General features: G+C 26.1%; 1 protein-coding gene across 1 annotated transcript in view; it reads right to left on the reverse strand.

Annotated features, from left to right (window-relative positions):
* The window catches only part of LOC111621841 (chloride channel protein C-like), a 44,249-nt gene extending 27,541 nt beyond the window's left edge, over positions 1 to 16,708 (reverse strand). The window contains exons 1-9 of the mRNA XM_023364104.1: positions 16,446 to 16,708; positions 8,417 to 8,556; positions 8,033 to 8,162; positions 7,388 to 7,468; positions 5,305 to 5,480; positions 4,704 to 4,796; positions 1,181 to 1,424; positions 879 to 1,073; positions 603 to 807 (exon numbers count right to left, since the gene is read on the reverse strand). Of these exons, the coding sequence (XP_023219872.1) occupies positions 603 to 807; positions 879 to 1,073; positions 1,181 to 1,424; positions 4,704 to 4,796; positions 5,305 to 5,480; positions 7,388 to 7,468; positions 8,033 to 8,162; positions 8,417 to 8,556; positions 16,446 to 16,589 (1,408 nt within the window). The 5' untranslated portion in view covers positions 16,590 to 16,708. The remainder of the gene's footprint in view (positions 1 to 602; positions 808 to 878; positions 1,074 to 1,180; positions 1,425 to 4,703; positions 4,797 to 5,304; positions 5,481 to 7,387; positions 7,469 to 8,032; positions 8,163 to 8,416; positions 8,557 to 16,445) is intronic.
* Between the last annotated feature and the right edge of the window lie 293 nt (positions 16,709 to 17,001).

The raw sequence follows: 17,001 nt of genomic DNA on the forward strand, positions 1-17,001 counted from the left end.
AATATATTGTTCAAGTCATTGCGGGAAAAAAAAAAATGTATAGAACCAAATGAAATTTCCTGGGAGATTTATTAATTGTCTATAGTCTGTTTTGATCTCTTTCCAAACTTGGAATCATATTTTTGTTTCTTTTAAAATTTTGAGAAGAAACAGACTTCTTACAGAAAAACAAAATGGTACGGTTGAAAGGAAATGTCAAGTGCGTTAGCAAAAAATCTGAAATCTCAAAAAAGTAAAATAATTTCTGCACTATGGGGCATCAAAATTTAATCCTTTATGTTTGTACAAGAAAATGGCATATGAATAGTTGAAAGTTAAGCACATTTGTCTTTTTGAAGATTCTTATCTTCATCAATTTGCTTTGTATTACTTCAAATTACAATGGTTTCTTTTTCTTGACAGTAATTAATTTTTTATTAAAACTATTTATATATAGATACTGATGTCTAAAGATTTCCCAAATTAAAGAAATTGTTGGAGATGTATATATGTATGTATAAATATATGAATGTATACAAAAATCAATATAAAATAATTTTACCAGTTATTTTGTATTAATCCAATTTATAAAAATTAGAAAAACAAAGAAACTGAATAATTACCTTCATTGAAAGTACCATTAGTATAACGTGTACCATTAATATACTTTTCAGTTCCTTCAGGGCAAGTATAATATTCAACTGTTTTTTCAGTATGTAAAGGTAGTGGACCATCACAACTAGCTTTGTAATTATTATCCCAATGACATGTGAACTGACTGCAACTGAATGCAGCTGGCAAAAATACTGATATTGTTCCCATAATAATCTAAAATAAGTAATAATGTTTATAATATACAGTTATGTTTATAAAAACTTATTGAAATTTAAAATATTTACCATTATTAGTACTGGTTCCATTAACTTGACAAATTTTTCTTCCAAAGGAGATTTTACATATGATAATAATAGTCTTCTTCCTCGTGCAATTTTTAAATTAATAAATGTAAACATTGCTCCCATAATTCCTCCTAAGATACCAACAATAACTGTTGGAATAAGAGCTATAAAATTTAAATCAATACCTGTTTCTACCTAGAAAAAAAAATGTAAAGTTTTAATGTGTTAGAATGTGCAAATACCTTGTAAGTACATTAAATTAAGACACATTAAATTTTTTTTTTTATAAATTGTTGCTATACCTGGAAAAGAATGTATTTTTCTGTTCGAAAGAGTCCAAAATTTCCTTGATAACGAAAAGCAGTGAAAGCTGAATTAAAAAGATCAGTAGTAAATGAAGCTACCATACAACAAAAAAATGTTTGCCAAGATAGCTTCATATTCCAGAAAGAAGATACTTCTTCCATTGAAAACAAGAGTCCACCAACAGGAGCACCAAAAGCTGAAGCAACTCCAGCAGCAGCACCAGCAGAGATAAAATTTCTCCTATAATATTGAATGAATATACATGTAATTAAAGAACAGTAAGAAACAATGACTCCATATTAACAACAACATCCAATTGAAGCTTCTAAGAGCCATCAAATAACTTTATTCAAAACAACTGAAATCTCAATTTTTTTAAATAAAGTTATTTGATAGCTCTTAGATAGAATATGTCAGTAATACAAGTATAATTTTTCTAAATTTTACTAAATATAAACATTGTTATCTACTATACTAAAGAAAATTATCTATCATATTAAAGAAAATTAAACAAACATTCTACTTACGTTAGAAAAATTGTTTGAGTTAATTTTTTAATATTTTAAAATGACTTTTTTATATATCAATACATTAGTGAACATTTAAAACACACAAAACATTAATATTCATTAACATCCATTTTAAAATAATATGGATATTAAAATGTATTATAAGATACAAATAAATTCATAAAAAGAACTACAGGTCTGTTATACATTAAGTTATTAAGCTAAGAAACAGAGGCTAATCCCTTAAATGTTGATTTATGCTAAAATATTAAAATATATTAATATGAAATTATATTCATTAACACATTTAAATTTTTCAAGTTTTGTTCATTTATATGCATTATCTACAAAACCATTTCCCTTTTGCTCTCTTTCTCTAATGAAATTCCAATTTCACATTCTTAAGAATACAGATATTTTTTATATTTATTACTTAATTATTAATATTTAACTTTAAATTTATTTAATTAACATTACATTTAAAAAAATATATAGTAGTTCCTGTATTTGAAAGGATTAATCAAATGCAACAATTATACTTCCTTATTTATTGAAACAATTTAATTATCAGTTTACAAGAAAGACTAAAAATATAGTTTATATTACAATTTAATTTAATGTAAAGACTAAAGCAAAAATTTTCTCAAATAACTTCAGAATAAAAAACTTTTTTTTATAGAAATACAATTCAGTAAAAATCTAGTAAAATTAAGTAACATAAGAATCATTATTTCACACTTTCAGTCATTATTTAAGCTATTGTCAACAATAAAAAACTTTAAATATAAGAATTATGCAAACTGATATTGAATATTTCATTAAATCACTCTTAAATTTTTACCAGCAAAATTATTCACTAATTGAATATTTTGGTTGTGTAAGTAGCCATCTTCAGGATAAAATCAATAACTACTCTTAATTACCATTTGTGTTTCTTTTATTTTATTTTTAATTGTTTTTATTTTGTTCTATATTTGTGTTAATTCAAAGTCCATGTATTCCACTATACATATTCTATTCCTTTTATTGCTTGCATCCTGTAGATAACTACTTAGACAACCAAAGATGTTTGAGTAATAAATAATTTTCCCAATAAAGGTTTAAGAATGATTTAATGCTAAATACATTATTGAAATATATATCTGTATTTCAATAATATTTAAGAATTCTAACATTCAAATTTTTATTCTTTTATTATACAATTAAATTTTTAATTTATCTGAACTTATATAAACCAATTTTAAATAAAATCAAATTTGTAAAAATTAATGCTATATGTATAAATAAGCTAATATTAAAATACAATAAATCAATTTATTTATTTCTATTTTTTAAACATAATTATTTCATTTAATTACTTTTAAAATATAGTAAAAGAAAATAATTTGTTCAATATTGCACTTCTATCCTGTAATGAATGTCACATCAAATTGAGAACTATTTTTTATAAAAATAAAATATGCATTTTTTAATATTATTTGTTACTTTTATTATCTGACATACTGCTCTACTAAATTTTATTTTTGCACTAGTTTCAACAGATATTTTATTGTACAGAATCATATCAAAGTTTTACTTTGCTGAGGTAAGGTTTAACAGCGAGTTGAAATGATACTGATAATGCTTTTTGGCCTGGTTAACACTAAAGATATATTGCTTACTTCATTAGATTAACCAAAGTGGCTAGTTTAACTTGTTTTACTCTGTTATTAAAACTATTGGAATTTAAGAATATTTGAATAAGTTTATATTTATGTTCCAGAAAAAATTTATTTTTTAAATCATTTGTTGACTAATTAATTAAAATAAGAAAGTCGCATATAAAATTTGTCTTCATTTTAAATTGTCTGCATAGTCTTCCTACAAATTGAATGTATAAATTCAATTTCCTTCTTACAACAGTATTTTTGAGGTTTGCCAATTTATAATGGGTAGGATTAATAGAAAGTTATTAAAATATAAATTTTATTTTAAAATTAATGTAGAACAGATTTAAAAACTCAACATCAAACTAGCAACAAATTAATACAAATCAAACATTTTTGGTCTATTTACAGATCATCATCAATAAGAACCAGATTTGTGTATTTAAGATTGCATATTACTGATGCTTTTAACTTGCATCATTAAAATATCAGTAATTTAATATAAAATTATAATTTTATAATTAAATTTAATATTTAATATTATTACTGATGTAAGTTGAAATGTGTCTGTCTGCCAGCAAATCTTACTAACATCTATTATGTCATACTTTTTACATGGGAGAGGATAAACATGAAACAATAGGTGACACAAGAGATTTGAAAATTATGACATCACAAAACATTATTAGAATAATGTTTCATATAGATGTGCCCCAAAGTCAAAGATGAATAAAAATACAGTATATGTTTCAATAAAATTGTCTTTTTAGTAGGAAACAATTTGCCACATACATTACAACACAGACTTTTTCTATCTGTTTTAATTGTTTAGAATCCAAATCCTGTACATATTTTCTCAGCAATTAAGATTTAGTTTTTGCTGTTTTATCCATATTGTTAGTTGAACTGAACTCAACTCAACAGAAATTTTTCTTTGCATTTCTATATACAGAAGTTGAACTATTTTAATCATAAGAAACTGCCTCTCTTATATTTATGGTGAATTCAGCTTGTGGGTCTACCAAATAGCAGGAGTAGATTAATGATGTTAACATTAATTATCCACTGGGGCCCAAATCATATCTATCTCAAGATTTTGACATCATAACATTTAAAATGTACTGTAGAGGAAGGAAATGTACTGTTTTGTACATACATTATTAATATTACATTAAATTTCAAAAATTTTTTACAGGCCTATTCCTAGACCCTCTTTCCTTTAGGTACTCCTTAACCCACAGACCCTAGTAAGGTCATTCCATAATTTTCTAAAGCCATCCTTATTATAGTTTGTCTAGTTATGTTCTTGTATATTTGAAATAGTAGCGTTTTAAGATATATTCTATTTCTGTTAATATACATACCTATCTTCTGAATTTCTAAATCTTGAAAAAAATGGCAATCTAAAACCCAAAGTAGTTGATTTAAACTGGCTTAAACCAGCTCCAACAGATGCGCTAAAAAATAAAATATTTCATTTTTCACAAACTAAATTAAAACAAATTAACTTTTCAATAACTGTAAAAATAAATATATCATGATGCCTTTTTAAACATACTTTCATTTCAATATAAATTAGCAGTTAGATATGCCTTTAGTTAAACTTTCCATTAACCAATTTAAATAAAAAATTTGGAGGAATCAATAATTAAAACAACATAAAAAATACTTTTAATTGCTCATCTATTTTGCATTAATATGAGTTATACTTTTAAAAATCACATTTTAATTTACATTAAATATATTTAGTGCATATTAATAATTATTATTAAGATGAAAATGTTTGACAGTTATAAAATATTCTATATTCATTCAAAAAATAATTTTTAATTTATGATTAAAATCGTATATTAAACAAAATCCATATAAAAATTATAAAGGTTAATATATATTAAGTATAAATTTTTAATAACTTTAAATATTTCATAAAATTTTAAAGACTTTTTAAATTTAAAGTTTTTATACCCTAAATGGATCATGGGTCCTTCTGGTCCAACAGGCATCCCACTAGAAACAGCAAGAACACATGATAAAAATTTGACTATGAGTGTTTTGATATTAAATATATGACGTACTAATGTTCCATTTAAATATGCAATGATTTCAGGTATACCAGATCCTCCAGCACTTGGACGAATAAACTAAAAAAAAGATAAATAGTGTTTTAGAATATAAAAATTACTATTTATTTTAAAAAAAAAATTCTCAGCAATACTAATATAATTAAATATTTTGAATCATTCCTAACAAATTAATGTTAATTTGCTGTAATTTGTGTGTGTAAACATACACAAAACATCTTATAAAATTAAGAAGAAAAATGTTATGAAAAAATATTTTAAAATAAAGCAACTTATTTACAAAAAAAATTACGTAAAAATGGTTAAAATATTTACCAAAAAATTTAAATAAAAAGTACATAAAACTAAAAAATAAGTATTAAAATTCTAAAAAAGTGACAACATTTTATTACTGTTACTATGTGAATATTTTATGTTTATATAAATCCAAAGACTTTAATTTTGTACTTGTATTTAATCAGTTAATTCTAAAATTTAAAACATACAGATACCCTTTAATAATTGTTTAAAATAAAAATAATGCTTTAAACTAATGAAAAGCTTTTCATTTTACTTCATTTAAATTGTTATACATTAGTTGTTATTGTTTAATAAGTAAAATGAAATTTTTGTACAATAATATTTTATAAAGCAAGTAATTCTCAATGTGTAAAATACCCATTGAGTATATGAATTATCATCCTCAAATCAATTAAAATGCTTATTTAAAAAAATAATTTAGAAATATTAAAATCTTTATTAAGATTTTTAAGTATTGCATAACATAAAAAAATTTAAAAGTTTTATCAATAAGAATAAAAAAATATTATTATTATTGTGGTTTTAAATTTTTATATATTAATATAAATCTTCATTTTAATAATTCCAAAAATAAATTTTTGATTTTCAAAATAGAATATATATTTATAGAAATTTAAACCAACAGTCACCACACATATAAATTAAAATAGCAAAAATAGATTTATACAGGAAACTTTCAGATTAACAAATGTGAGGGGACCTATATTTTAAATATTTAATATGAAAGGAATAACAACAAGTGATTAGTTATGACTTTGAAAGTGTAAAAATGCATTTAGAAATAAACTTTACTAATAAAGCATAGGCAAAACTAAAAATGTATGACACATGTTTAATTTCTCCGTAATTCTATTGTAAACTATTTTTAAATAGTGCTGCAGGCTGATGATTTATAATGGTGCGATTCATGATAATGTTGTCACTAATTAGCTGAGACTCATACAAATGCACATTAAACACAGGAATTAGCTTCTTTTAATGTCAGAAATCTGTAGATAGGAAATAAAAAGTCAGTTTTTAATAAGCAAAAATATTGCAATACTGGCAAAAAAAACTGCAACAACTTTTCTTCAAAAGTAGTCCAACTGGCAAAGAGTTGAAGTATCTAACAATGCTGCCCCATGTTTGTGTTTGAAACCATCCATAATTGTTGAATATAGTAATACTCTTAGTTAAAGCTAGCATCCTCAACCCCTCCTCAAACAGATATTTTTGATATAATTTGCTGCAACATGAATGGTCAGAGTTTAAAATAAAAGGAATTTTACCAGAAGATTTTGAAATTTGTTTATTATACAATATAATAAACTCCATGTGTCCATATACTATATTTGCCAAGATTGTCAGTTTTCAATATAAGGAAAAGTTTATTATAAGAATCCAAAATTAGGAAATTTTCTGCACATCTGATAGATTTAAAATATTAAATTAGTTGATAGTTATATTGATATGTTCAGATACATTGTTAACTGTATTCTGATTCAAAAATATCATGTTTTAAAGTGACTTTTAAAATTAATTTTTTGTTTATTTCAAATTAATGAAATCAACATCCTAATTTCTCAAAATATTTGAAAGTTTTATAAATTTATATCTGAATTAATCTTTCTAATATCAAATAATTCAAATTAGATACATACATATATTTAAATAAAATTAATACATACTACAATTAGAGATGAACTTGAAATTACAAATATTAAACTGATTCCAATAACCCAAATCCAAGCAATCATCATTTCATCTTCCTAAAATAAATTTTTATTAAAATTTTATATTTTAATGTCAATATGTTATGAAATTGTAAAATCTATTAAATCATTATATATATATATATATATATTTTGACAGCTGACATTTCAAGGCTTATTTGTAAAAAATTCTNAACGATTCATTCTTTGTTCAAATGTTTAAATTGTGCTATTTATTCAGCAGTTTCTTTTGTAAGTTTAAGAAGACAGTAATAAATATAAATTTTGGAGATGATGTTTATCATCAACTCCAAAATTAATTTTTATGACACAAATAAAATTAATAATTTTTCATTTTTTCAAACAAAAAGTTTATAAATTAATAGTATTGCTAGTGTAAATTGAAATTCAAAACTATGAAAATCAAAGTTGTGCACAATAAGATTATTACAGCATATTTTCTAATTTTATATCTAGGCATGAAAAGAAATATTATAATGTATAAAGTATGGGATATTACAGTAACTAATACATTAGAATAAATAATATAATTTTTTAAATCTTAACTTTATTACATTTTATACGTAGCTAATTTTCAATTGCTCTTCATCATTAACTCACTCGAATAAATTCTCGTGCCTTCTCCCATTTAAAATCGGCGAATAAATCAATCACTTGATGAAGAAGAAATCCAACCATTCCTACACAAAATCCTATCAATCCCATCATTATCCACCGGTCCCAATCCAATCTTAATAGAGGTAAAAAATGATTAAAGTAATAAATAAATTTAATAACTTTTTTCTTTACAACAGCAGTTTATACAATTATGAAAATTATAAAAATTATTTAAGACATACATAAATGTTCTTAAATATATTAAGAATTAGAATTATTTTATTCTCTCTCAGAAATTATCATCTGAAAACAGATTTTTAGAAATATGATAGTAGCTAATAATTAATTTGCTAATGTTAATTGTATATTAAATCAATTCAAATTTACCGTGAAGGTTGTCTTGTAAGCCAATCTTTGTAGACTTTACTATGAGGAGGTAAATAATCCAAACTTTCATATTTTCTAAGAATTTCTCTTTCTTTCTCTGTATATTTATGATTGACATATGCACTTTCTAAATCTCGTCCCTGAAATATAAAACAAATATTTTTAAGCAAGTTAGGTTTACTTTAAAATTTAATTATTTTCTATATACATTTTAACACTTTACTACTTTGTATCCAAGAGGCATTTATTTTTTATTCTTCTTCAGATATAATTTCTACCAATGATAATTTTACTGATTGCACATATTTAATGACAAAATATATGTTTTTAATACAGTTTAAAAACAAAATAAAAGAACATAAGTTCTAGTGCTTTCAAACTTTGTGTCTAACACCAAGAATTCTTCTGATTATCAATTAATGTAATATAAGCCTTCTGTTGCTAAGGGAACAGAAAAATAAATAAATAAATTTTGTTTGCTTCCTCATTCCTATAGCAACCTAATAGCATAAATACAGTTAGTTATTTTTTAAATAAAATGTACAGTACATGTATTATAATCATAATAAAGAAATAGTGTGTGGTGCCATCTGTTATCAGATTTTGTTATAAAAAGTTTCTATATATTTAATAATTATAAAATGGGAAAAAGCCTAATTTTGATGGTAGATATGAGATTTATAAAAAACTAAATGCTAAGAATAAGAAAAATCTTCATTAAGTCCAATCCCACTTGAGATATGACACATGATCACTCTTTGTCTCTCCACCCTCTTGACCTTTCACAACCAAAATTTAATATCATCAATGTCCCTTAAACACAAGCTACCATGGCAAATTTTGTTTCTTAATCTTTACCCCTTCCCAAGATACTAAACAAAACAGATGCCAACACACACACTATCTATGAAATTTTTCCTGTTTTCTTTGACTTTTCAGGTTCAGGGGTCTCAAAATGTAGAGATTTGTAAAAAACTTGAAGGGACAAATTTGATGTGATTCTATAATATAGTGATAGATAGCACACTAATCATTTGTTACGAAAAACTTTTAACATATAAGCGTTAAATGAAGAAGACGAAAGTGTGTATCCTGGAAAGCGCTTGTCAATTTAGTGACATACATATATAATTTAACGCTTATATGTTAAAAGTTTGACGTGATTCCAATACTTTTCCTTGTTATGTATATATAACAGCCAGGAAAATAAAATGCATAATGTTGAATAATATTTATATATATAAATTACTATATGTATATATCAGGGGTGGCCAACCTGCGGCTCGCGAGCCACATGTGGCTCTTTGAAGGATTATTTGTGGCTCTCTATAGATGTACCCGAGTTCCCTTTTCATTTTTGTGTTATTATATTTTTAAAAATTATCATCGTTCCGTATGTGTTTCAAAATGTCTTTTAAATTACTAACAACAAATATGAAAGACTAAGTGCAACGTTGTAACAAATTTCATTTCCGTCCAAGTTAAGAATGATATGACTCATCGAAAACTGCGCGAACGAACATAAACAGTGGCGTAATCGTCCGTTATCGACCGACTCCAGACCGATTTTGAATTTGTAAACTGTCATTGCAACGGACAGTTGACATTGTGCTCTGGAGGAAACAATTTGTATCACTCTTGCTACGGATATAATTTGTAATCTGGAATTTTTGCATACCTTTTTAATACGTATTTAATTGCGGCTCGCGAAAAATTTCAATTTTGAAAAATGGCTCGGACTATCAAGGAGCTTGGCCACCCTGGGTATATATATTGAGGCCCCATGAGTAATCTACCAATATGATATGAATACTATTGAGTGAATGCAGTGCCGTAACTAGGCAGGTGCAACATGTGCACCTGTACAGGGCCCACTTGGAAGGGGACCCAAAATACATGTACAGTGATACCCCGAACTTACGCGATAGGAGGGACCGAGCGATAACCGCATAAGTCGAATTCGCGTAAGTCGGGGTATAATTTCGCAATTTGTGTAAAATCCAAATCGGATGTATGTAAGCTAATAAATGTTCTTGTTAATCTTATCTCATCTTTTGATTCATTCGCAGTTACAAGAAATCACCACATAGAGTCTCTCAAGTCTCCGTAGATATATCAAACACAGAAATAAATAACACAAAATAAATTGTAGCTATGTGTCGATTCTGCGCGACACGTCTGAACATGTAAGCTGAACAATAGTGTGGGGGGAGTGAGTAATCGAGAGCTGAGTGGCGCTCAAACAAAAGACGAATCGACGCGATTTGAAAATCGCGTAACTCCAGGTTCGCGTAAGTCGAGGTATTACTGTATTTGTTTTATTATTTTCCCAAACCTAATTAATTAAGGGGCCTAAATGCAATGTCTTGCACAGAGCACAGGAATGGCTAGTTACAGCACCAAGTGAATGAGTTGTGATTGAATCCTAATGGAAAATGATTTCTGTCTGTCATGGCTTATGCACCTAAGGTTCCTTCCGAATGGATATTAGAGGGTGATCTCTATGTGTAAAGTTAGTAATATCAAGGTATTGACTACCCAACTCAATTTTCTGGCTAGATTGAAATCAGAAAGGCTGTACACCCTCTCTCCCCAATGTACCTTCATGGCAGATTTTACAAACCACCTTTATTTAATAAACAGTATATATAGAAAAATAATAAATTTGTGTAATGAAAATATAATTATCAATTTTAAAACATAATCAAATATAGTATGCTCTTGCTAATCTGGACTATTATTGTACAGAGTTTTTCAAATTAGTGAAGTTATTTATAAAGAAAAGGAAGTCAAAAAGGACAACATACAATATATAAATATTTAAATTCTTTTAAAATACTGTATTTGTTGCATATATTTATTTTAAAATGTGTAATGCATGCTAATTTATTATATTTTAAAAATAATCTAAGGTTTCTTTGTTTTTAGCTGGAATGTTTAATGTTAAAATAAAATTGGTTAGAATTAAGTATAGTTGGATTAGCAATACTGCAAACTATTACCAAACACTTGATCAATCTTCATTTATCATGTTTGATAACAGTTTTAATAGCCCATATTACTTATTTAACATACTTAAAAATAAATAATGTTATTAAGATATATTAAATTTTAATATATATTATTAAATTTTAATATATCTATAAAAATAAATATGTTAATTACTTTTTTCTGTCCAAGACTAGAAGAAAATAGAGATTAAAATTGAATGTTGTCTCAACTGCATTATATCAATCAAAGATTCACATTTGATTGGCTAAACCACAACAGAATCTATTACTTTACTTATTTAATCAAATATATGCCTTTAAAAAAATCAATTTGAATATCTATCAAAATTTTAAAGACTAGAGATATAAGAAAACAGTAGCTAGAATAATAAAAATCTAATCTAAATATTTAATTTTTAATTAAATATACTTAAATTTGAACTACTAAAATTTTTGTTTTTATGTAAACATAGATTTTATGTAAACAATAAAAAAGAACTAAATAAATAACTCATTGAATTATTTTAATTAAAATAATACATTAAGACTTCCAATGCATTGTTTATTATAATTTCAATTAATAAATAATAACTTTTCAAAATGTAAACATCCATTTGCAGAGGGGGGAATGTAGTACTAATATACAGGTCGTGTATTATTTTAATCAACATAAATCACCATATCTGTTTTAAATAAACTCAGATTTTAAAATAAATCTTGAAAATAAAGTATATAGAACACAAGTGGTATACAGTAATTTATCTTAAACAAAATTTTGTCTGACAAAGTCTCTTCTTTTTGTATTTAGAGTTTAATCTATAAAGTTAGTTACTTGTATTTTGTCACCTTATATTGTTTATCTTTATGTATGTTTTGATAAGAGTATTTAATTTAGATACTCTTTGTCTCTCCACCCTCTTGACCTTTCACAACCAAAATTTAATATCATCAATGTCCCTTAAACACAAGCTACCATGGCAAATTTTGTTTCTTAATCTTTACCCCTTCCCAAGATACTAAACAAAACAGATGCCAACACACACACTATCTATGAAATTTTTCCTGTTTTCTTTGACTTTTCAGGTTCAGGGGTCTCAAAATGTAGAGATTTGTAAAAAACTTGAAGGGACAAATTTGATGTGATTCTATAATATAGTGATAGATAGCACACTAATCATTTGTTACGAAAAACTTTTAACATATAAGCGTTAAATGAAGAAGACGAAAGTGTGTATCCTGGAAAGCGCTTGTCAATTTAGTGACATACATATATAATTTAACGCTTATATGTTAAAAGTTTGACGTGATTCCAATACTTTTCCTTGTTATGTATATATAACAGCCAGGAAAATAAAATGCATAATGTTGAATAATATTTATATATATAAATTACTATATGTATATATCAGGGGTGGCCAACCTGCGGCTCGCGAGCCACATGTGGCTCTTTGAAGGATTATTTGTGGCTCTCTATAGATGTACCCGAGTTCCCTTTTCATTTTTGTGTTATTATATTTTTAAAAATTATCATCGTTCCGTATGTGTTTCAAAATGTCTTTTAAATTACTAACAACAAATATGAAAGACTAAGTGCAACGTTGTAACAAATTTCATTTCCGTCCAAGTTAAGAATGATATGACTCATCGAAAACTGCGCGAACGAACATAAACAGTGGCGTAATCGTCCGTTATCGACCGACTCCAGACCGATTTTGAATTTGTAAACTGTCATTGCAACGGACAGTTGACATTGTGCTCTGGAGGAAACAATTTGTATCACTCTTGCTACGGATATAATTTGTATTCTGGAATTTTTTGCATACCTTTTTAATACATATTTAATTGCGGCTCACGAGAAATTTCAAATTTTGAAAAATGGCTCGGACTATCAAGGAGCTTGGCCACCCTGGGTATATATATTGAGGCCCCATGAGTAATCTACCAATATGATATGAATACTATTGAGTGAATGCAGTGCCGTAACTAGGCAGGTGCAACATGTGCACCTGTACAGGGCCCACTTGGAAGGGGACCCAAAATACATGTACAGTGATACCCCGAACTTACGCGATAGGAGGGACCGAGCGATAACCGCATAAGTCGAATTCGCGTAAGTCGGGGTATAATTTCGCAATTTGTGTAAAATCCAAATCGGATGTATGTAAGCTAATAAATGTTCTTGTTAATCTTATCTCATCTTTTGATTCATTCTCGGNTATATATTGAGGCCCCAAGAGTAATCTACCAATATGATATGAATACTATTGAGTGAATGCAGTGCTGTAACTAGGCAGGTGCAACATGTGCACCCGCACAGGGCCCACTTGGAAGGGGGACCCAAAATACATGTATTTGTTTTATTATTTTCCCAAACCTAATTAATTAAGGGGCCTAAATGCAAAGTCTTGCACAGAGCACAGGAATGGCTAGTTACAGCACTGAGTGAATGAGTTGTGATTGAATCTTAACGGAAAATGATTTCTGTCTGTCATGGCTTATGCACCTAAGGTTCCTTCCCAATGGATATTAGAGGGTGATCTCTATGTGTAAAGTTAGTAATATCAAGGTATTGACTACCCAACTCAATTTTCTGGCTAGATTGAAATCAGAAAGGCTGTACACCCTCTCTCCCCAATGTACTGTACCTTCATGGCAGATTTTACAAACCACCTTTATTTAATAAACAGTATATATAGAAAAATAACAAATTTGTGTAATGAAAATATAATTATCAATTTTAAAATATAATCAAATATAGTATGCTCTTGCTAATCTGGACTATTATTGTACAGAGTTTTTCAAATTAGTGAAGTTATTTATAAAGAAAAGGAAGTCAAAAAGGACAACATACAATATATAAATATTTAATTTCTTTTAAAATACTGTATTTGTTGCATATATTTATTTTAAAATGTGTAATGCATGCTAATTTATTATATTTTAAAAATAATCNTGTAAGCTGAACAATAGTGTGGGGGGAGTGAGTAATCGAGAGCTGAGTGGCGCTCAAACAAAAGACGAATCGACGCGATTTGAAAATCGCGTAACTCCAGGTTCGCGTAAGTCGAGGTATTACTGTATTTGTTTTATTATTTTCCCAAACCTAATTAATTAAGGGGCCTAAATGCAATGTCTTGCACAGAGCACAGGAATGGCTAGTTACAGCACCAAGTGAATGAGTTGTGATTGAATCCTAATGGAAAATGATTTCTGTCTGTCATGACTTATGCACCTAAGGTTCCTTCCGAATGGATATTAGAGGGTGATCTCTATGTGTAAAGTTAGTAATATCAAGGTATTGACTACCCAACTCAATTTTCTGGCTAGATTGAAATCAGAAAGGCTGTACACCCTCTCTCCCCAATGTACCTTCATGGCAGATTTTACAAACCACCTTTATTTAATAAACAGTATATATAGAAAAATAATAAATTTGTGTAATGAAAATATAATTATCAATTTTAAAACATAATCAAATATAGTATGCTCTTGCTAATCTGGACTATTATTGTACAGAGTTTTTCAAATTAGTGAAGTTATTTATAAAGAAAAGGAAGTCAAAAAGGACAACATACAATATATAAATATTTAAATTCTTTTAAAATACTGTATTTGTTGCATATATTTATTTTAAAATGTGTAATGCATGCTAATTTATTATATTTTAAAAATAATCTAAGGTTTCTTTGTTTTTAGCTGGAATGTTTAATGTTAAAATAAAATTGGTTAGAATTAAGTATAGTTGGATTAGCAATACTGCAAACTATTACCAAACACTTGATCAATCTTCATTTATCATGTTTGATAACAGTTTTAATAGCCCATATTACTTATTTAACATACTTAAAAATAAATAATGTTATTAAGATATATTAAATTTTAATATATATTATTAAATTTTAATATATCTATAAAAATAAATATGTTAATTACTTTTTTCTGTCCAAGACTAGAAGAAAATAGAGATTAAAATTGAATGTTGTCTCAACTGCATTATATCAATCAAAGATTCACATTTGATTGGCTAAACCACAACAGAATCTATTACTTTACTTATTTAATCAAATATATGCCTTTAAAAAAATCAATTTGAATATCTATCAAAATTTTAAAGACTAGAGATATAAGAAAACAGTAGCTAGAATAATAAAAATCTAATCTAAATATTTAATTTTTAATTAAATATACTTAAATTTGAACTACTAAAATTTTTGTTTTTATGTAAACATAGATTTTATGTAAACAATAAAAAAGAACTAAATAAATAACTCATTGAATTATTTTAATTAAAATAATACATTAAGACTTCCAATGCATTGTTTATTATAATTTCAATTAATAAATAATAACTTTTCAAAATGTAAACATCCATTTGCAGAGGGGGGAATGTAGTACTAATATACAGGTCGTGTATTATTTTAATCAACATAAATCACCATATCTGTTTTAAATAAACTCAGATTTTAAAATAAATCTTGAAAATAAAGTATATAGAACACAAGTGGTATACAGTAATTTATCTTAAACAAAATTTTGTCTGACAAAGTCTCTTCTTTTTGTATTTAGAGTTTAATCTATAAAGTTAGTTACTTGTATTTTGTCACCTTATATTGTTTATCTTTATGTATGTTTTGATAAGAGTATTTAATTTAGATAAAATTTAGATTAAATTTATCCTTGTAAAAATACAATGATTTTATCAAAATACAAATATAAAAATAATAAATAAAACAAATTGAATACCATTGAAATTACATATAGTAATGTTTTTATTAATATTCAAAAATATATATTTTTTTAAATAAATCTAATCATAATTTACATATAATACATTTGCTAGATGTAAAAGCAAATTAAATCTTTATAATATTCAAATTCTAAATGAAAGAATTTAATTCAGACATTAAATGTTTATTGGAAGAGTTAACATGCTGTAAATAATTTAATTATAAAAGATAAAATGTTATAAAGTCATTTAAAATTTAAAAAAAGCATGAAATTAGCAATAAATGTTGCATAGCATAATACATAAATCTTACTTTAGCAAAGAAATGGTGTGTTTCATCATCATCTTCTGGTAGAGGCGATCCAACATCACCTGGGTCATTGGTTACATGCTTGAAAATTCGATATCTGATATTGCTTTCACTCCTATTCTCTCTAACTTCAGATCCTTCGTTCATTTTATCATTTTTAAAGCAGTTACAAGTAAATTCAACAAATTTTAAATTTATAAACAGTAAAAGTATAAAGCTTTTAAGTTATTAAAAAGACAAAAATAACAACTGAATAAAATATAGAATAAAACATAAAATAAAACAACAATAACAAACACGCCTACATTTCCGGGGAAGGAAAAAAAAAAAACAACGTGACTCAACAGGTATCGCCCTCTGCTGACAGATCTTTTCATTGATATTTTTAAATTTATTATTTAAATGAAAAAATAAAATTATAGGAAAAAAATATATTTATGACTTTAAAATATTTATGACATAATTTTAAAAAAATAATAAAAATAATAAAAAATGTTGACAAAAAATATTTTTTTCTTTATTCAAAGTTTAATATTTTGAAAACTTTATTTATATATAT

Source organism: Centruroides sculpturatus, unplaced genomic scaffold, assembly GCF_000671375.1.
Source record: "Centruroides sculpturatus isolate CEXI.00-Female unplaced genomic scaffold, Cexi_2.0 scaffold327, whole genome shotgun sequence".
Lineage (NCBI taxonomy): Eukaryota > Metazoa > Arthropoda > Arachnida > Scorpiones > Buthidae > Centruroides > Centruroides sculpturatus.